Source organism: Sphaeramia orbicularis, chromosome 5, assembly GCF_902148855.1.
Source record: "Sphaeramia orbicularis chromosome 5, fSphaOr1.1, whole genome shotgun sequence".
Lineage (NCBI taxonomy): Eukaryota > Metazoa > Chordata > Actinopteri > Kurtiformes > Apogonidae > Sphaeramia > Sphaeramia orbicularis.
This window is the reverse complement of record NC_043961.1, coordinates 49,023,864-49,045,434: the sequence shown is the minus strand read 5'-3', so window position 1 is coordinate 49,045,434 and position 21,571 is coordinate 49,023,864. Positions and strand designations below refer to the sequence as shown.

The 21,571-nt window shown below is 36.3% G+C and overlaps 1 protein-coding gene across 1 annotated transcript in view; it reads right to left on the bottom strand.

Annotated features, from left to right (window-relative positions):
* The window catches only part of cdh22 (cadherin 22), a 269,721-nt gene that overhangs the window by 29,372 nt on the left and 218,778 nt on the right, over positions 1-21,571 (bottom strand). The window contains exon 10 of the mRNA XM_030133936.1: positions 14,690-14,811. Within this exon, the coding sequence (XP_029989796.1) occupies positions 14,690-14,811 (122 nt within the window). The remainder of the gene's footprint in view (positions 1-14,689; positions 14,812-21,571) is intronic.

Below are 21,571 nucleotides of genomic sequence, written 5' to 3'. Positions count from 1 at the left end.
AATCACAATTCTTTGTCATAATTGTGATAGCGTTGTTTTGGTAGAAATAAAACAAAACACTGATAGAATCAGTGAACCTGTTACATGACTATAAAACTCAGGTATCTGGGAGTAATTGGATTATTGTAATAATCAGATCTAACACATTTGCATGCACTTAGAACTGTGATAATCGAAAAACCTTGGTTTAGATGCTCTCCACCCATTATCAGATTTTTTTCAGAGTCCATACATATGTAGTGATGATAAGCTTAAACTTCCTGTTATTGTCTTCCACACACGTTGGACCTGCGTAACTTCCATTTTGTATGATTTTTAATTGTCTTTAGACATGCGCAGACATAAAAGAACGAAATAAATCATATTAACCTCTACACATGCAGGAAGACATCGGAGTATTAGGAAGAAATCCAGGTGTGTTAATCCGATTTCAGATCAGACTACTGCTGTTATCTGATAAATCATATTTTGGGGCGCCGATAAAGGGGGATAACATGACAAATTCATAGGGCCCAGCATTTGTGTGTGGGGCGGGGGGGGCATAGACCAGTGGAGGGGGTCCATTATACAAGCTAAAAGTTGTGAAAATTTCGTGTAAGATCTGCTGTATAACAGAGGCACAAACGTCGGTAGTCGGACACTGAAAGCATGTTAAGTTTCAGTTTTGTTTTCAGGCTATCTTAAGTGACGCTATGTATGGACACCCCCCCCACCCCCCGCTCAGACAGATCGATAAGATACTGAATTTCGTGACAGGGTCCACAACGTTTACCTGTCATGGGGTCCACAGTTGGTAGTGGTGCCCCTGATCATGTCAGATTATACTGTTTACATGGTCACTTAAATAATCTGACAAGTAAAGAAATCAGATAATGATCGGAGTAGTGGTGTGCATGTAAACAGGCTCAGTGTTGGAGTATGTTATGTCGACTGGTTTGTCTGATCCATTAACATTCGAGAGACAAAAGGAAGAGCCATTTGGTGTGTAAAACGGATGACTCAATGTCTCCTACACACCTCCTGAAATTATCTGGCAAAAGTGTCTGTCTAGGCCTGTTCCTTGGCTTCCATACTGTGTTGGTTTCACCTCCTCTCATACTCACTTGTGTATCTGTTGTGTGCCTCTGCATGTGTTGGCTGTGTTAGGATCTATCCGTTGAGGTGAGTGTTGCTTCACATGTACACGATGTCATGCGAGTGTTTTTTTTCTTTCAGGCAGACATAACATTTAGCCATTTCAGACCGACTCTCCCACGGGTTAGAGGTTGACGGTGCCGTGGCCAAAATGAGGTGATCTGTCGCAGTGACCCACTCAGCCAGCTGTGAGATGGCGCAGCCGAGCTGACAGGCCTTCGATACCTCAGGCCATACTTAGTATTTGGCTTTCCACCCAGCCTTTTTTCTGCACACATGGCACTATATGATATCTGTCCCTCTGCATTCAGTCAGATAAATACCATGAGGTGGGCGAGGAATGGGTTGAGAGGCAAAGATGCGTCCACGTGTCATTCAGCGAGGTGCAGCAGATTGGCAAAATGGCGAATTACAACATGGATGCAGGATGGTGAAGACAGCTTAAGAATACAGAACTGCAATTACAATAATTTTATGACCATAGTTAAATATCATCATTTAAAGCCCATGTAGGAATTCGATATGCCTATGATATAAAACTGTATTTTATGTGGTAATTTTGATTGCACTACATGTCTGTAAAACCACATAAATCTGAAATAACAATAACAATATAACAAAGTGCTTCACAATTCATGGTTCATGACTCAAGCCTCGTGTGCGTCGATTGATCAGCTTCCATTTTCCACTTTGCCTGGACTTTAATGAATAAAGCGGACAATTAGCACACACACAGTGTTGTCTATAATGACTGTAATCAGTTTCAGCAGGATATTAAAAAAGAGAGAAAAAAAAAATAGGCAATTTTTCAAGGTACTGTGAATCTTTAAGTAAACAGCTGACATCATCATCAAACCAGAGAGCAATATCTTTATGAATTTTTAACCTCCTAAAAATTATATGTGAGTAATATTGTGGTTGTACACAATGATTTATGTTATTTTTCAAAGGAAAACAACAATTCATGTACAAATCTCCTTAAAACTTCTAGGAGATATTTTTATTCCATACTTTCTTCAGTGTGGGAACACAAAAGCAATAAATAGCACTAAATGTCAGTGCTGTGGTTGTGGAGGAAGATGACAAGCATTAGTGTTTGAGTGAAAAAACTGGTTTAATTCAAGCCTTTATTACATCTTAGTGCCCAAACTGATACAGTATGTCAATCTTTCCAGTCATGCATAAAAGCTTCTGATGATGTACTGACTTTATTTCACATTTCTTGCATTTGAGCCCTCATTTTAAATGCAGAAATTCTACACCACATAACATAACACCGGGGTGGAAAGCAGCTGTGAGATGAACCTTGCAACTGAAACTCACAATCTAAAGCAGGATTGAGAACTAAAGAAGGCGTTTGCATTTGTTTGCTAACCTTCAAAATAAATAGGAGTAGGGATCTGATCTGCACTCACCTTACCCTTTTTACCTTGCATTGTCAGTTGGAAAAAAAAAAGTCATGTTGCTTTTTGCTTTCTTTTCACCACCTCCCACCTCTTGCATGAATCCTCTACATGGCCCCATTAAAAAATAAAGGTGAGAAGCATTTTAACACATTGTCTCATGGCCTTGGCCTGAACTGTGTCTCCGAGCAAAAGCAGCTTAGCCTGTGTCACCCATTTTATTATTTACTTCTCAGCCAACCTTTCCCCCTCCCATCACATGCATTCTGCCTCACAACACAAACAAAATAGGTTGTGTTGCCAACTCTCAAATGGGATCAAACCCAACCACAGTTAAAAGGCTTAGGTTAATCTGATTTACTCTGTGGTTCCACCGAAAGCTAGACCTGAGCCAGGGAGCTGACACAGTTGTGAACGAGACTGGATGATAACGCAGCACACAAGAGGAGACAATGGAACGCTCCTCATTAGCTTAGTAAACCCAGGGTTGATCTGACACATTAAGAGTGTGACACTGAAGGCTGTGTTCATACACTATGCGTGGGTGGGTGGGTGCATGTGCATCTTCGCTGCACTGTTGCATGTGCCTTTACATGGATAGTGAATTTAACTGAAATTGAATAGATAGATACATGCAATGCAATCAATGCAAGACAAATATAACAGAACAACAAAACAACATATGACTGATGTTGGTGCATGCACAGTAAAAACAGGTGTTACTTAAATAAATTACCAAAACTGAACCCATAGAGACACAGCAAGAAAAAAACAAAAAAACAAAAAACCATCATATAAAGTACACTCCCTGTGCAACTGAATGATTAAGATAAATATATTTGCATATAATTATCCACACTGGTATCAATCACATAATGTCTTACAAATGTATTTTGATTGACTTGCATTGCCGACATGGACCTAAAAGGAATTTATTAAACTGACGGTTGATTCATTAGAAGAGCAGTGTATGTTTTTGTGACTTCAAAGGTCTCTAACTGAAAGAGGCTAAAGACTTAACAAAGCAGCAAAACAACCTTTCTAATTTGAGCTGTTCTTTGCACAGAGACCAGATAAGGTGAACAAAGTCTCTGGGTCTGGAGGCGCACACATGAGGCATATAAGGGCAGCTTGCCAGTAATTGACGTCTATTCCAGGTGAAAGAAAAATGGACTTAATTATGCCTATTTCCGAGAACCTCTGCCCTGTCCAACTTTCCAAATTGATTAACAACATTCTGCTGAGCGGAAACAAAATTGAAGCTTATTTTACACGCAAACATCTGTTGGCTGATGCTTATACCTCTGGGCTCCTCCTCTGGCATCTTTTACTGAATAAATAAATGCATCCTAGAAAGCAGCAAACATCAAAGTGCTCAAACATATCAGGCAGAAGCGCTCTCCTGCAGGAAAATTGTAATCTTTTTCCTACCTTTCCTTTTATAACGTAACACAACCACCACATTGTACAATAGTGTGGCTCCCTGTTTTAATGATAACTGCATCCTTTACAGTGTCTACATTATTCTTATTTTCACGCCTGACTGTCAAGTTATCGTTTCTTATCATATATGTACAGATCAAATATGCACTATATAACGCTAAGATGGAATGCTAACATGGAGTAACATAAATTTTCCATAACAAACAGTTATAGCTGCAAATGTATTATCTTTATCAGGGGTTTTGTCACGGTTGGTGTGCACAGAACAAGCAGAGTCAGTTTTTTAGTGTTTGAGTCAGCTGATAATGACTGTGGGTCATGTTAGGAAAACATCAGTCAGAAGAAAAATTACTGTGCCCTGTTCACCAGGTGACGACCATGCAGACCACAGATCGGGTGCACAAGTTGGGCCCTACATTACTGAATACCTGAAAAGGCAAATGTTGTTTTGGATTACTATCTTAAACTCCTATTCCTGTGTAAAAACCTAGAGGTGAAGGGACTAAACAGAGGTGTAATAGACTGAACTAGGCTAACTGTGACATACGGAACTGGTTAATCGCCTGGTTCATATTTGTTCGAATATATTTAGTTTGTATCTCACTCAAGGCCACTCGGTAACCCAGAGGAAATCATCCAAACACATCATGACAAGAAAATAGAAACAATTCTGATTTACAAACATGGTGCTAAAATTGTTCCCTCATGTGACTGTTCAATCCCCCAAAGATACATATCATTAGCTCATCATTAGCTCATAGCATAATTGCCAAACTCATACCCAAATGGACAAAAGTATTGGGGCAACGTTAAATTCAGGTGTTTTCTTTCCAACAGGGGTCTGGCTACAAAACAATAATGACAAATCGTCCCCTTGGAATTATAAGGTTCTATCTGACACTTCTGCCAAAATTGAGTTATTCACATATCCTTAATTTGGATGGGTTATTTCAATATGTGATGTGTATTTAATTTGTTTTTGTATTTTTTATTTTGTTTTAAAACAAACACAAACATTCTATCTGCAAAATCAAACTCTAACTTGGTTTTATAAGGTTCTATCTGTGAACCAGTAAGAATTTAGAAATTACACAAGGCCACCAATCATGTCCCGCATTGATCAGTGGTAGGAACAGCAGAAGGGGGCAACTTGACAGAAACTTTACTGACAACAACACTGAAAATGTCTGACAAACTTTCAGACAAGTGCTGAAAATGAAGGTGGAGGAATTCACTGACGACATTGTGGAGACAGTCAACCTAATCCAGTGTTTTTCAACCTTGGGGTTGGGACCCCACGCGGGGTCACCTGAAATTCAAATGGGTCGCCTGAAATTTCTAGTAACTGATAAAAAAAAAACAAAAAAAACAACTTACTAATAAAAAATATATGGGAGTTGAGAGAGACAATCTCAATACATAAAAGACATGACAAACTGTGAAGCTGAAACTGAAGCACTGTGGTAACTGTTTATCTTTCAAATGTCATTGTGGTCGGTTTCAGATTGCTGCAGCTCTTTCATAATTCATAGTTTGAGTACTGGTTTTTCAGTATTAATTTGCAGCCTTGAAAATCCAAGATGGACTGACTGTACATATCCTGACCAAGGATAATAAAATTCTTAATTTGTGCAGTAATCTTCGCCTGGCCTTTCTGCCTCCATCCATAAAAATATACATTATATAGACTAAATGTCAACCAAAATTAACGTTTATTTGCAGCATAGTATAGCAAAGTATTACATGATCAAAACAAAACAAAACAAAAAAAGTGTCTCCTTTTGAATGTCTGGGGTCGCTAGAAATTGTGATGTTAAAATGGGGTCATGAGCCTAAAAAGGTTGGGAACCACCGACTTAATCACACAGGGACAGCAGTTTGTACCTTTGTTCAGTATTAGAATAAAAGACTTTGGAACTAAAACACTACAAATATGATCATATACTTTTATTGAACATACATATTACAACTGCAGTGATATATACAGCTAATAGCAGAGCATATTGACAAATAATTGGATTGGACAGGACTTTTCTATATTCTTGTACTGTTGAATATTAGTTCCTACAGATTCACAGACTGAAAATATCACTGATATAAGCAAGAACAAATATTATTATAAAGTTAATAGTGCATTTACATATTTTAGTCCTTTTTAGGTTTCATTTTATGTTCACTTAGTGCCATTAAAAACACATGGGTCAGAATAATATGTATATTTGGAGATGTATTAACCTCCTGAGACCACGAAATGTCAGCAAAGTACAAGCTTTTTTGTTTTTTATTAAATAAGTGCCTATATTGGAAACATCATGATGCAACAGTTTTTTCAGATGCAGTTTTTAAAATTTTTATGGAATGTCCTTTGTGGTGGACAGTTTTTTTCTTTTTTTGTATAAAGTTGTGAAAGTCTTGTCCACAAATGTGGAAAGAAAACCCATAGCTGGGTCTTAGGAGGTTAAATTTATTGGTTTGGGTTACCTTCATATTAAAGATGGAAGCATTGGTCATTAGGAATGTATTGTGGACAAACTGTGATCAACTTAAACACGTTTATTCAGTCACTGAATACAGGTACTCAGAAATTGAAAAGTGTCATCATTCAATCTGGGGTGTGTCCACCTCTGGCTTCCAAACAAACAGCGCAGTGACGACACATGGAACTGATCTCATGATCCTGTCCTGAGGGATCCGATCACTCAGACGACTGATTGTACTGTGATGCCAGCGCAGACGGCGAGCGACTTTACCACGGCTCAGACGTGCTCGTAACATGCCAATGGCACGTTCTCTCTGTTGCATTGTAAGTTGTGGCATTTTGAGCTGACAAAAACAGTTCGGTGTTTTCCTTGTTGCCTTTATATCGGCTATTGACCACACCTACAGTTACCAGTCAAGCGTGACTCTGTGAGATATTCGACTTAATGTCCAACATTAAATTAGTTCCAAATGCTGACGTCCGTGTGTGTCACAAATTAAAAAAATACAGCTGTGTATTGCAGTGTGAAGACAATTGTGTTGGGTGTGGACTCCAAGGAGAAAAACGATGGCCTAAGGCAAAGCTAACGAGATCCAAATAATGAAAAACTGTGTAATTCATCTCGTGAGCAACATACAGGGTGGGGAAGCAAAATTTACAATATTTTGAGGCAGGGATTGAAAGACAGTGTATGACCAATTAGTTTATTGAAAGTCATGAGAATTTATTTGCCACAAGAAAATTTACATAATAGAAAATGTTTTTATTCTATGTGTCCTCCTTCTTTCTCAATAACTGCCTTCACACGCTTCCTGAAACTTGCGCAAGTGTTCCTCAATATTCGGGGTGACAACTTCTCCCATTCTTCTTAATAGTATCTTCCAGACTTTCTCGTAATAGTTTTGCTCATAGTCATTCTCTTCTTTACATTATAAACAGTCTTTATGGACACTCCAACTATTTTTGAAATTTCCTTTGGTGTGACGAGTGCATTCAGCAAATCACACACTCTTTGACGTTTGCTTTCCTGATTACTCATATGGGCAAAAGTTTCTGAAAAGGTATGGATAATAGTGTTAGGTATGATTATGACATCAATATATGTTTGGTTTCAAAACACTGACATAGTGCCTGCTGAGAAAAAACAACTAAATGTTCATTGTAAATTTTGCTTCCCCACCCTGTATACAAAATACGGCACCTGAGCAAATCATTTCCTGGAAATTACACCATGTTTGGATCGTGAGTTTTAATGGTGCAAATAACTAAATAAATAAATAAATAAATAAATACATAAATAAATAGTGATCCTGAAATTTTGTAAGCAGTTCCATAAAATAGAGTTCTTAAACAAAAAAATGGCCTATTTGAGAAATGGATACTGAATGATGAAACTGTATTTTTTGACACTGATGTTTACTTTGGCTGGATCTGGTCCTTGTTTGAAAAAAAAAAAAAAACATGTCTGAATGAGATTATGTCTGTAAAATATGAAACGGCTCTGAATTGTCTTTGAACTCTTCAGGCTCCCACAGAGTCGGGCATACTTGCTGGACATATCCATGCAAAAGTCAGTTTTTACAACCATGCAGACTACGTGGCATTAAAGAATCAAAATATTGACAAAATTGCTGGGCTCTTTTGTGTATATAAACGTCAGAATATAAGTTCAGAAGTTTTCTTCACCTGTCTCCTAATTCTGACTTTAAGCTGGTCTGTTATGCATTCTGGTTAAAAGAGTAGAAGAAGCTGTGTGTTGAAACAGTAAGTAGTCAAGGTTGACCTCTGGACTGAATTTTGTAGTCTTTGCTCTACATACATAAGTTGCGGTGTTTTGTAAATAATAAATACACAGTTTCAAACTTGTACATTGCAAAATGTAAACCTTAAATTTCATCAGTGTTTATTTGATAGTCTTGCGCTAGAACTAGAAGGTTCCATCTGCAAAAAAAAAAAAAAAAAAACATACCCAAATGTTTAAGGATTCTAATATTGTAAGTTTCCGAGGCCTTTAAAGTGTCTTCAATTTACATGCATTAAAGAAACTTGTTTCACAAAATCAGTTGTCGTTATCCGTTGTCAGTAGTTATCAGTTGCTAAAACTTTAATCCTCACTATCTCAGTGCTCTCAACATCAATTTTTTTTTTTTTTAATTTTTATCCATGACTATGATTTTGAATGTTCTACCTCTACATTTAAAAATATTTTTCATGCTCTGACTAAACAATTTCTACCACAACTAATCATCTACTTTCCTCACATTTCACTTAGGATGAAAAATTCTCCCATTAAACTTAAAAAGGAAATATTGATGTTTATAAAGTATATGGGCAAAATATTGGGACACATCATCTTTACAGGTGTAAGATGTCCTGTTCATGTTGATTTGAGATATAAACATCAATATTAATAATCAATATCATATTTATCACAATATAAAACTACATTATGACATTTGTCATTGTTTTGCACCCCAGACTCCTGCTAGAAAAGAGACACCTGAATTCAACGTGTCCCAATACTTTTCTCCATTTGTGTATGATAGGTAGTTATACTATGAGGCTAACGATATGACTCATTTAGTTCATTTGTGGCAATGAAGCAACACTCCAATCCAGTAGGTGTGGTAAATCAGAAGTCACTACTGCCTTAAACCAGGTAATGCAGATAACGTCCAAGCAATGCTAAGTTAACTAATGTTACTGGTTTACAAAAAAGACCCACCTTATGGTGAAAGCAATCCAGGTATGTGCTGACAACAAACAGTCTTGTAAGTAATAATCCTGTACAGTGTGTTGTATTATAGCACATATCCACATAAGTTATAGGCTGCATGATGTCAGCAATCACAAGTAAGAACATCCTTTTATGTTCAAAGAGTGAAGCTTACAAAAGACTATGAATGTTTATAAGAAAAGAAACTGGACTACATTCACAGAGGCTGTGAATGATAAGTGTTAACTTTCATTTCCACACCATTATGTGGCTTCTGGGTACATATATAGTGTTAGTATAGGCTGGTTTTAATGAATAGTAACTCCAGTCCTGTGACATATGGATAAAATAACACTCTGATTGTGAGTTTACAGATTACTGACTGAATCTGATGAATCAAATGGAGATGCCAGGGTCTGGGTACAGATACTTTAGTGTTGTGCAGTGACTGACTCAGTTGTTTGGTGTGTGTTTCTCAGTCAAAACCAACAATTAGCTCTAGATGTTGTAAACAGTGTGTTATGTATCATGTACTGGTCCGGTGTGTGTCCATCTGGGTTTTGTCCAGTCTGTCCTGTCTTTAACCCTTTCATGCATGAATTATGAGAACCTTAGTTAATTTTTTCTTTCTTGAGTGATTTTATTCCTCTTTAAGCATGTGAAAAAAAAATGCAATTGAGATTTTTTTAATGAACCTATTTTTCATGGAGTTACAAAAATGTCTACTCAGATCGACACCATACGTTAAATTTTGAAGCAAAGAAAATGTATTTAAAACACATCATCAGAAAGTGATATACTGTGTGAAAACTAGGCAATAAAAACATTTTTAATGCTGCTAATCTGATGCTTTCTCACATTTAACATACTCTAATACTAGTTATTACTCACTTCATGGAGCTAATATGCAAAAAAAACAACTTTTGTTTAAGAAAACTGTTAATTACTCTCTAATAACAATAGTAATTGATTTACACTAAAACATGTTACTGCAGATCAGGTTTATCAAGAACAAAAAAGTTACAGTAATGGTATGAATGTCAGTGTATGGGATGGTGCATAAGCATCCACTGTGTTGGCTGATATGGAACTAAAACAACAAAACCCATGAATATACAAGAGAACAACTTAGAATAACTGTCCACTGTAGTGACCAGTATGCATGAAAGGGTTAACATGAAATAGCATCTTCATCAATAGTATTCTATAAAATGGAATATTGTGTTTATTTGGTCTTCTATTCATCCACTATTCAACCATAACAAGATATTTTGTTCATTGTTTTTTGCATCTCACCCATTCGATTTCTGCTGTTTCTTCTACAAGGCTGCACAAGCAGTTGCAAGTAGAAAAAAGTGAATAACACAACTCTGTTCAAGATAAATGAAAATAACATAAGGAGTTAAGTTCAGGAGTTTTATTGCATTCCTGCATTTTACTATATTGTTTTGTACCTTGAACCATGAGCTTAAACCAAGGGACAAACCAAACTGCAATTTTTGTGTATCGTGACTTCCCTACTAAATAAAGATAAAAACAACTTCAATAAGTGAAAACATGAACCTTCAGGACACAGGATAAGTGTTATATCAGAATAATCTAAACATTTTTTAAAAAATTTCAGATACATTTTTGCTAAAATTAAGTTGTTTAAAAGGCAAGTAATTTTAAGTCCCTATGGCCACCAGTGGTCCTATCACAACAAGATCAAGAGATGTATCAATTGAAAATGACAATGACGTGAGACTTGCAACACTTTTCTTTTAATAATACTTAAATACTATATTATCGGTGGCTGCACTAATTCAGACATGCTAAACATGTTTCACCTGTTTGCAATATTTGATAAAAAGGACAATGTGCAGTGTCAAATAATGCACTGGGTGATACTACAATGTTTCATTTGAATACTGGCGCCTGACAAACCTGTCAAGATTTCTTTACATGCAACATGCAAGTGTAACTTCTGCTACTTTATCATACAAGGATGAAATTAGACAGAAATTCATGACATTTCTCATAAAGAAAAATGAAGCCTCTATGAGTACATGTGTGTATGTGCACAAATGCTGCAGAGGCATAAAAAAGAAAATAAATATATCTGAAATGATCAATGACAGTGTTATGTGATGTGAACACTGTCATACTCTGAACCTGCTGGTGGTGCAGATACAGAACATGGCCTCTATCCTTATTTATTCCAAACTGGATGAATTGTTGGTGTTGCTTGTGCTAGCATGAATATCTGATGTGGCCAAATTGCTCCAATCAGACAGCTGACAAACAACTTCATTACCTCTCACGAGACCAGAGGGCTTTAGACGAGGACTGCCAACACTTTCATTTTTTGAGCTCCATGAATCAAAATTTCACCTACTGACTGTATGAACACTGCAGCATTAATGTGGCTTCTGGTAGCAAATCATTTTTTTTTGTTCCATGCTGTTTATGTCTCTGTATATACAGTATTATATTGTATGAGTAATGAATTAGCTGGTCTGTTCTCTGAAGGATCTGAAAGGTTCTATAAGAAAACACAGACAATGAACAATTAAACCTTCAAATCAATGTTTCACAATGTTCTATTATTTTTCAAAAGGTAAAGATGCACTGACTGACAAAAACTACTGAAAACCAGTTTTTTTATATTATTCTGAAAATAACATGGAGGAGAAAATTGTTTCCCCCATGCCCTGCAGTGTTTACCCCAGAGGCTGAAAATGAACGTTAGAAAGCCTTTGACCCAAGGCTAACACATTTTCATTCAATCTCTGCAGCCAACTCCAACAGCGCTCCCACAACAACACACAAGAAAGAGTCTGTAGAAAACAGGCAAAATGGAGAATAGAAAAAAAGAACATATACAAACAAAAAAGAAAATAAATGAAGACAGACAGACAGACAGACAGACAGACAGACAGATAGATAGATAGATAGATAGATAGATAGATAGATAGATAGATAGATAGATAGATAGATAGATAGATAGATAGATAGATAGATAGATAGATAGATAGATAGATTGCACTGTTTAATCCTTTTCTTTAGTCTGTAATTATAGTATGAAATATTTCACATTATTTTTCGTGAATGAGAGCATTAAAACCCTTTCTTTTACAATGCTGGAAGCCAGCAATGATTTTTTTTTTTTTTTTGCTGGAAGACTAATCATCTCTGTGTGATTAGGAGCTGAAGGTTAATGTGGGCTCTTGCAAATAGGAGAGGGAGTGGGGTAGGAGCGAGGGAGTTCAGACCAGACAGTGTTGTAGAAAAGGCACAGGCGCCCAGTGTTGCAGAGGCACAGGGGGGCTATAAGCAGTTAAGAGTCTGCTGATCAAGGGGAGTAGAGGCCTGAGCCTCATTAGACATGTAAATGCAGCTTCCAGCATGGAGGCCACACTTTAAAGCCTTGCTTTTTTTAATTATTCCTTTGCTCTACACATGATAATTGGGTCCACCTCAACATAGGGCCTGTTGACTATGGAAAGAAAAAGGAGAACAAAAAAAAAAAAAAAAAAATCAGTGGAAAGACCTGGCCAAAGATGGAATGGATGGAGCATTATAGAAACGTTTAGTCTGATTTTTTTAAACCAACTTCCAGTGTTTGGGCATCGCTGAGTAATGGTGCACATAAAAATCATCCTAGAGTTCATTTACTCTGTAATTTCATTTATAACACCAGTGTGTGGTTTAGTAATTCACAATTGTATGGTAATCTACACTTACTGCTGCATCTGTATTTTATGATCTGGGTTTTAAAAATGAAAAAAATAAAAATAAATAAAAAATAAACTATAGCTGTTTGCAATCAACAAATGTATAACTGGAACAGAAAAACATGTCAAATTATAATCTGTCAGATATATGAAAAAAATAAAATCATGTCTTGTACTCGTCACAAAGCATAAAGAAAGAGAAAATAAATGTATTCTGAAAGATTCAGTGTCTCTGGCACCAACACTGGGGAAAATTGTGCTTTTTGCCAAGACTCGTGAGTGAAAAATTGCTCTTGGTATTAAGTGTCAGAAAGATCTCCATGAGCAATTAAAAAGATTCAAACCAAAAACACAATAACAGAACAGCTCTAGAAAGATAAGGAACTGATTAGTGTGAAGGAAATCTGTAATACCACTGTGATGTATTAAATGGTGGATGTCAATGTGTGTTTAAATGAAGATTTGAGACTAAATGTATCAAAGCAACTATTAAAGGAACATACTATTCATTCTCTGTTAATTGCTTTGGACACAGCCTGGCCAAAAAAGTCTCCACCTAGATTTGACCAAGCAAACAAATGAGGTCCGTTCTTTGGATAAGTACTGCAGTGATTATCTTATTTGATGCAATATGTAGCTTTGCATTTCTTAACAACCATCAGTTTGTTGAAGATTGGACTGACATGATTCTGTGTCTCAACCCTGAAGCATGGAAAAGGGGCATCTCTTTTCCATAACAACATGAAACATCCAGCAGGCTTAAAGATTGGACTGTGTTTCAGTGGAACAGGGTCATATGAGAGGAGAGGTAGATGAAGCAATTACCCATCATGCCTAGTGCCTACAGTACAAGCCTGTGATCTGGGGTTGGTTCAGTTGGTCAGGTCTCAGTTCAGTAACGTTATGTGTCCCAAAAATGACGGAAATAAAAGTTACGGTAGTTGCATAAGCACACTGAAACGATGCTACTTGTGAATGCACACCATAATAAAAGCTAAAGCCAGTCCAACCAATATTAGAGTGGGTTGTTTTTTGACAAGACTGTGTACATTACATACAATCAATACCTGAGGCAGAAAAACCTGGTAATTTCAGGCAATCCTGGAACTGTTCTGCTCCCTCTTCAGTCTCCGATGCTATGTTGCAATTTAAAGCAGCATATGACTTTCATCTTTTTTTTTTTTTTTTCAAATTTGTAAAACCAGAGAAAATGTTGTTGCGAATTGCACTGTGGGAAGTGAAAGGGGTTCCTCACAGATTCAGCAAGAAAATGAGCCAGATCGCTACACCGCAAAATTATACAGTCCACCAGGGTTGTTTTAAAGAATGAGTACAGTCGGTGGATGGAGGTAAAGGCCACACGAAGAGACAGCGAAATTGCTGCTGCATGGAATTCCCATTCCCATAATGCACGTTGCGACAAAATTTCCGAAAAAGCCCAAGTGATGTTTTGGTTTGTTATGTAAACAAGCTGACTGTGTTTATGATGGAGTTATCTTCGAAGTTGTTCACTGTGGGGGAAGAGATTCAGATGCATAAGCATGGGAAGACTAATGGATTAGTGATAATTAGGCTATCACTCAGGTTTTACAAATATGAAAGAAAAAGTTGTGATGAAAGTCATGCGCTGCTTTAAGAAATGAATATGAGAAAGTCGATTATCTCAACAGTCATTCAGTCCAAAGAAAAATCTAATTACCTTTGGTTATCTTATTTCCACAGTGCAAAATATAGATGTGGAATTCATATAGTAAATGCATTTATGAAATGATATGATTTTATTTTATGGAGGACTTACCTGACCTGGCTTGGCATCTTCACAAATTTTGGCTTCGTACGGTGTGGCCAACTCAGGAGGATTGTCATTTACATCCAAAATACGGATACTCACTGTTGAATGGGAGGCCATGACATGGTTTTCTACAAGAAACATTGAAAGAAAACATATCATCAAAATCTGTCAAGATATTTTTATAAATGTAACTATGTTTGGCAGAGGCAAACTGTAAACGGGAAGGTTAGAATAAAATAAATCACAGTATCTCTGCGCATGTAAACTGGCATACAGGACAAGTGTGATTGAAATCTTGATGACATATGGTAAAATCCAATCTTAGCATTATTTTTTATTATGACATGCTGTCTACAGACCATAACTTTTTTGAGGTAAAGCCTTATGAGGAGATAAAGGGTGACATTTGCCACAGGAAAGCAGGGAGCTGGTTTGGCATTGTGACTTACTGCTGTAGGATTTCAATCTAATGCCTCCTCAGATTGCTCCCATTACCTGAATCACACTTTCCAGCACCGAGTGACAGGAAAATGGTACCTGCGATTCCATTTTTGTCTCCAGATCCTCACTATCTGATTATGATATTACATACATGGCAGTTTATAGCCAACGAACAACAGGCCCACACAGCCCACACAATGATAACGAGAAATAAATGCTTTTGAAAAATTGTGAATGTAGGCTGTAATTTTGGTTTTTTAGCCATTTTCCACTAGATAAATGAAGAGGAATAACACTAAGATGCACTCTCTAGACATTTGTCTTAATGGGCCAAACTGTAAACGTGGGAGTGGAGAAGATTATACAATTAGTACAATCAAAACCCACTTCAAATTAGCTCAACTTCTCCTTGAATCTTAATTCCCTTTCTTAATCGTATGATAATGTCTGATGGAGTTTTCATTTTACCCATAAAACACTATACAGCACAGAAGGGAGCCCGAGGCGAGGTGTGTGTCTGTGTATGGGGGAAGTGTGAAGTAAAGAGAGAAACAGAACACTATATCTCTGGTAAATGAGCGATTTGTTTGTTTCAAGTGGGGGTCTGAATATGTTGGTTAATTAGACTAAATAGCTTATGAATAAATCAGTGTGCACTATTATCAGGTCAAAGGATTTGAGTGTGATCCTTTAGGGGATGCAAGAACATATAGCCACTGACCCAACAATGGAAAAAACATACATGGAGAAACCTTTGCAACAAAAACCTAAATGTATGTAAGTGTAATTAACCACACTTCAAAGCTTAAAAATGAGTATGTTCATCATGCGGTAGCACTGTTCACATGGTACACAGTTGGCAAAGTTAGTAGTATTTCTTCTTCTTTTTTTTTTTTTTATTACTAACCCTTTATTGGGCAAGTAACTATTTTTGGTAATTTCTGCAAACATTAAATATGGGACCAATCTCATGGCTCTGTGCGGTCAAGATGCATGTTGGTTTTTATAACACTATACAGGGTGGGGAAGCAAAATTTACAATATTTTGAGGCAGGGATTGAAAGACAGTGTATGACCAATTAGTTTATTGAAAGTCATGAGAATTTAGATCTTCAAATCATATTTTACTGCATTTCTAACGGTCTTGTAGTCTACCTCAAGTTCAGTTGCCATTTTTCTCATGGATTTGGTTGGATCCTTTAGGATTTTGGATTTCAGAGGTTTAATAAAAGCTTTGGTACGTTTTTTGTTGCTTCCTCCACTTCCAGACTTTCTCGTAATAGTTTTGCTCATAGTCATTCTCTTCTTTCCATTATAAACAGTCTTTATGGACACTCCAACTATTTTTGAAATCTCCTTTGGTGTGACGAGTGCATTCAGCAAATTACACACTCTTTGACGTTTGCTTTCCTGATTACTCATATGGGCAAAAGTTTCTGAAAAGGTATGGATAATAGTGTTAGGTATGATTATGACATCAATATATGTTTGGTTTCAAAACAATTGACGTAGTGCCTGCTGAGAAAAAACAACTAAATGTTCATTGTAAATTTTGCTTCCCCACCCTGTACAGTGATTCAGAGAGATTTTATAGAAACGTTGTAGCTGCAGAGAGTGAATATGGGGGATTTTTGTCAGTTTATGACATTATAATAGTTGTTTTATTGCATGTGTTTACTTTTTAGCAAGTGGTGCTGGAAAAATTTTTGGCAAGAGGAGGTAGATGACAATGTCCTATAACACACAAAGGTTGAAATTTTGAATTTCAGTGTATTTCAAGAAGTGCCCTATAAAGGATTAATAGTGCTTATTATGATTAGAAACAACACAGTGCCATTAAATAAATAGTTGACATCAATTTACATATACAGTACTGTGCAAATGGCTTAATCCACCATTAGCTTTGTTGTTTCTGCAGGGTTGAAATATTAATTTATTTCTCATTCTCTTTTCTTTAAATAAAATGAGAAAATACAAGAAATAAGTGCACAGCCCTAAAAGACATACACAAAACTGAACTAAATGGGTTTTAAAGGTTAAATTGACTATTTAGTGTGACCCCTGTCCTGATGACAAGAAGCAGCACAAACAGTTAGAAACATCTGATGATGAGAATTGTTTGAACAGTTCTCATCATGTCTGAACAAAAGGATTAAAGACATGTTAAGTGCAAAGGGAAGTCGAACTAAATATGACCACTTGGATTTATAGCATCAACTTTTCTTTTGACGGTTGACTCCAAATTTTATTTTAACACAGAGACTGAGAAATGCATATGTGTGGTCACTACAACTTCATACTGTAATGATATAATGATATGATGGTTTGTGTCTGTCTATGGCCTGTCATTAACATCTTGTGTAGGATTTTGTCAACAAAGTGTCCAAAGTTTGTTCTTTCTTTCTTTCTTTGGGTTTTTACTTATATTTTGCTTAACTCTGGAAAGCCTGCAGTGTTTTTTTGCCATTCATGAAAATAACAGCTGCTCTTTTATGCACAATACACTTTGGGAAAGATGACATTTGTTTGTAGAAAGAAAGAAATGATCGGCCTGATCACAAGAGATTGTGCAAGGGGAAAAACCACATCATTGTTTTTCCTGTGGTTGCTGTCATGTTTGGAACTTCTGTTTGGTTTTATATGACCTTGCAGACTGGAAAGAGACCATTGCTGCTTTAAAACATTATGCAAAGTCAGTCTTATTATTCTGATGAATAAAGGGTGACAATTGTGACAGTAATTCCTGTATTTACAGCAATTTTTAGAGTTAATGTTTTATTAAAGGTACAGTGTGTAACTCCCCTACCCTAGGTGGCAGCAAACACCTGAATCAGTGCAAAGATAGCACGATTTCTCTGTTCCGGGGTTGTGCTTATCTAACGGCTGGCACTTTGGGACAAAAAGCCTTGGCTGTATCTTTTGCAATTTTCGTCATTTCCACAACCTACCAAAATGGCAAGCACCTCAACTTCTCTGTCTTCACTTCCATCAAGCGATGACTTAAGTGTAAAGAAATAAAAACTTTCCTGAATTGAACATGAAAAGATTTAAGATATCATTTGTCATGTGGAAGAACATGATTTTGGTTATTCTAGTTCTATCATTTTTAGCCTCGGCCCTCGCTGCAGGGTAGTGTCATCAGTCCATCGTCCATCTGTCCATCTGTATGTGCAAAAATTTTGGCATGGACCTGTGGTTCTCAACTGTAGGAGGGGGGGAGGGGGACAACACTCTCCCAGATAGTCAATGATAAGGTGAGGGGAGCTCACTTTCTCACAGCTTTATCGACACGTCCTCCACATATGGGACCATCGCGTTACTTGTAGAATTATGTATTGAGGTCCGGATTGAGGTCCGTGAGCATCAGGGGGTCAAGGGAGAAGCAGGACTCCAGCTGGGCTTTGAAGAAGACCCATGGCAGAGGAGGACAGAATCTCAGACTTACGGAGACTTTGGTGCGAAAGAGTGGAGGTTTGTAGAATAACGTCTTACTATTTTTTTGAATTTTTTCCACATGCGCATAGGCTATGCAAGTAGACTTGTGGACTACATCACTCACTGTTTTGTGCGACTAATTTCTGTTGTGTATGCCTAAATAAAATTGTTACATATGATCTGCAATGCTGCTTAATTCCTGTAGCCTATATATGAAGTTAATATTTCTACCACCAGCTTCCAGTACAACCAATGGAGAAGCCCGCCCCATTCTGCTGGTGTCTACTTAAATCAGGGTTGTCAAACTCATTTTAGTTCAGGGGCCATATTCAGCTAAATTTGATCTGAAGTGTGAAAAAAAACCCATTAAATTATGAAAATACTTACTTTTCTAAACTATCCAAAAAAAAAAAAAAAAACCCTGAAAAAACTGAAATTTAAATTAAAAAATGTAAGAAAATTTAGTGCAATGTTAACAATATTATTCCTCATCTTATCATTTCTACATGTGCATTATGGATCAGATCTACAAAGACCCTAAACACTGAGGAACAGGCAGAAAAACTGTTAAGATTGTGCTTAATTTTCTTTAGACATTTCAGGTTGTTCATATTTGTTCAGGTTATTCACATTTTATTGTTACAGGATAGTTTGTAAATGTAAATATTTTCATAATTTAATGTTATTTTTTGCACTAAAACGAAGGGAAAAAAATTAAGTTGTTGATTCTAGATTTTTTTGGCTTAATTAAATATTTTTTTACTTAACTGAACTTTTTTTTGCTTCATTGAAAATTGTTTTAACTAATTGAAGATTTTTTGCTTAATTCAAGGTTTTTTTTTATTTAATTGAAGATTTTTTTTTTGGCTTAATTCAAGATTTTTTGCTAAATTTGAGATTTTTTTGGCTTAATTGAAGATTTTTTTACTTAATTGAATTTTTTTTGGCTTAATTCAAAAATTTATTTTAACTTAATTGAAGATTTTTTTTGGCTCAATTCATGACTTTTTTTTTTACTTAATTGAATTTTTTTTGCTTAATTCAAGATTTTTTGCTAAATTTGAGATTTTTTGGCTTAATACAAGATTTTTTTTACTTGATTGAAGATTTTTTTTGGCTTAATTCAAGATTTTTTTTTAAACTTAATTGAAGATTTTTTTTTGGCTCACTTCATGACTTTTTTTTTACTTAATTGAAGATTTTTTTTTGGCGTAACTCAAGATTTTTTGCTAAATTTGAGATTTTTTTGGCTTAATTGAAGACTTTTTTTTACTTAATTGAAGATTTTTTGGCTTCAATAAAGATTTTTTTTTACTTAATTGAAGTTTTTTTTTGGCTTAATTCATATTTTTTTTTACTTAATTGAAGTTTTTTTTTGGTGTAATTCAAGATTTTTTGCTAAATTTGAGATTTTTTTGGCTTAATTGAATATTTTTTTTACTTAATTGAAGATTTTTTTTTGGCTTCATTAAAGATTTTTTACTTAATTGAAGTTTTTTTTGGCTTAATTCAAGATTGTTTCCTTAACTCAAGCTAACTTTTTTTTTTTTTTTTGCTTAATTCAGTTCAAAAGTGTGGAATTTTTGCTCTTTGTAAATTCATCCCAGGGGCCAGACTGGAACCTTTGGCGGGCCGCATTTGGCCCCCTGACAGCATGTTTGACACACCTGACTTAAATTATTGTCCTCTGTTAGCTCATGTAGGGAAAAAAAAATGGCATCGATAATGGTGGTGCCCAGCAAGCAGTACCAGCGCTATGTATATTTAAACAGGTTTTTCTAGGTTAAATGTAAAAAAAAAGTAGTTTTTTGACTGATTCAGCACTATTTTATTCAATTATAATCAACAGTTAGATCGGAAAGAACACTATAAAAAATCTTACACACTCTACCTTTAAGAATATATTAGCTCAAAGAGTGGCATGCTTACAAGTGTGTTTTTCATCTAAATGATACATCTCTAGATACTTATCAGTGTGTGTGTGTGTGTGTTAATTGTTAAGTCCACAAAGCTTTCTCTTTGCTGCCAAAAGTTTGATATTTTCCCTCCCTGAACTTGTCTCAAAATTGTGTAAACCAAAACTTAAGGCTCTAAAAGTACAAAAGAAATCCTCATTTGGAGGCATTATGCCCATGATCCTCTTCAGTTGGGGAATCAAGCCAGACGACAGAAATGTCACAAAACTGGTTTACAAGTGGGCTATTATGCAGAAAAATGACAAGCCAAGTTCACCAAAGACAGCAAAGTAAACCAATAATCACCAGTCGCTGGCAGAGAAATTCTCAGCGTCTCTCCACTCTCTCACCGCCACAGTCCTGCCCAGCAGTGACACAGCAGCTAATGAGAACGCTGGTGTCAACTAATAGCATAATCCTCACATCAATGCAGGATTTTAATTGACTGCTTTTTGCCAGAGCGGGTACATAAATACGCAGAGAGCCCCACCGGTGCTGGATATCTATTTCTTTTCTTCTGTCTTCACATTATGCCACTATCCCTGCTGTGCCAAAATGAAAACCAGCAATCATCAGATGTTAAACATTTTACATTTCAATTCCCAGAACTGAAAACAGATGAAACAATGTGAGAATGTCCCATCCCAACACACCAAAACTCCATCCATGGGGAAAAGAGTTATCCATTCAGACAGGTTCATTCATGTGGACCACGAGGCTCTGTTCTAAATCTGTCTTCAGATTGTGAAGAAGAATAAAAGGATTTCAACAGATTATTGGCATGCTCTGCATCTGTGCAGCACTCACCAGCTGTTACAAATCTTTCAGAATGACTCTAGTAGATCTCGCAGGCACTGAATTATAGTGACAGAACTTCAGGGGAAACAGATAAAACATGTGAGAACGTACGCTCGTGTCTTTGCATGCATGAGCCTTCCTGCATGTGTGTGGGTGTGTGTCACAAGTGTCATGGTGCTTGTGACCAAATGTTTCATCTTCTTTGCTGGAGGAAACAGTTTGGTTTAAAATGTCACTTTTGTCAGGGAGGGAAAATGTA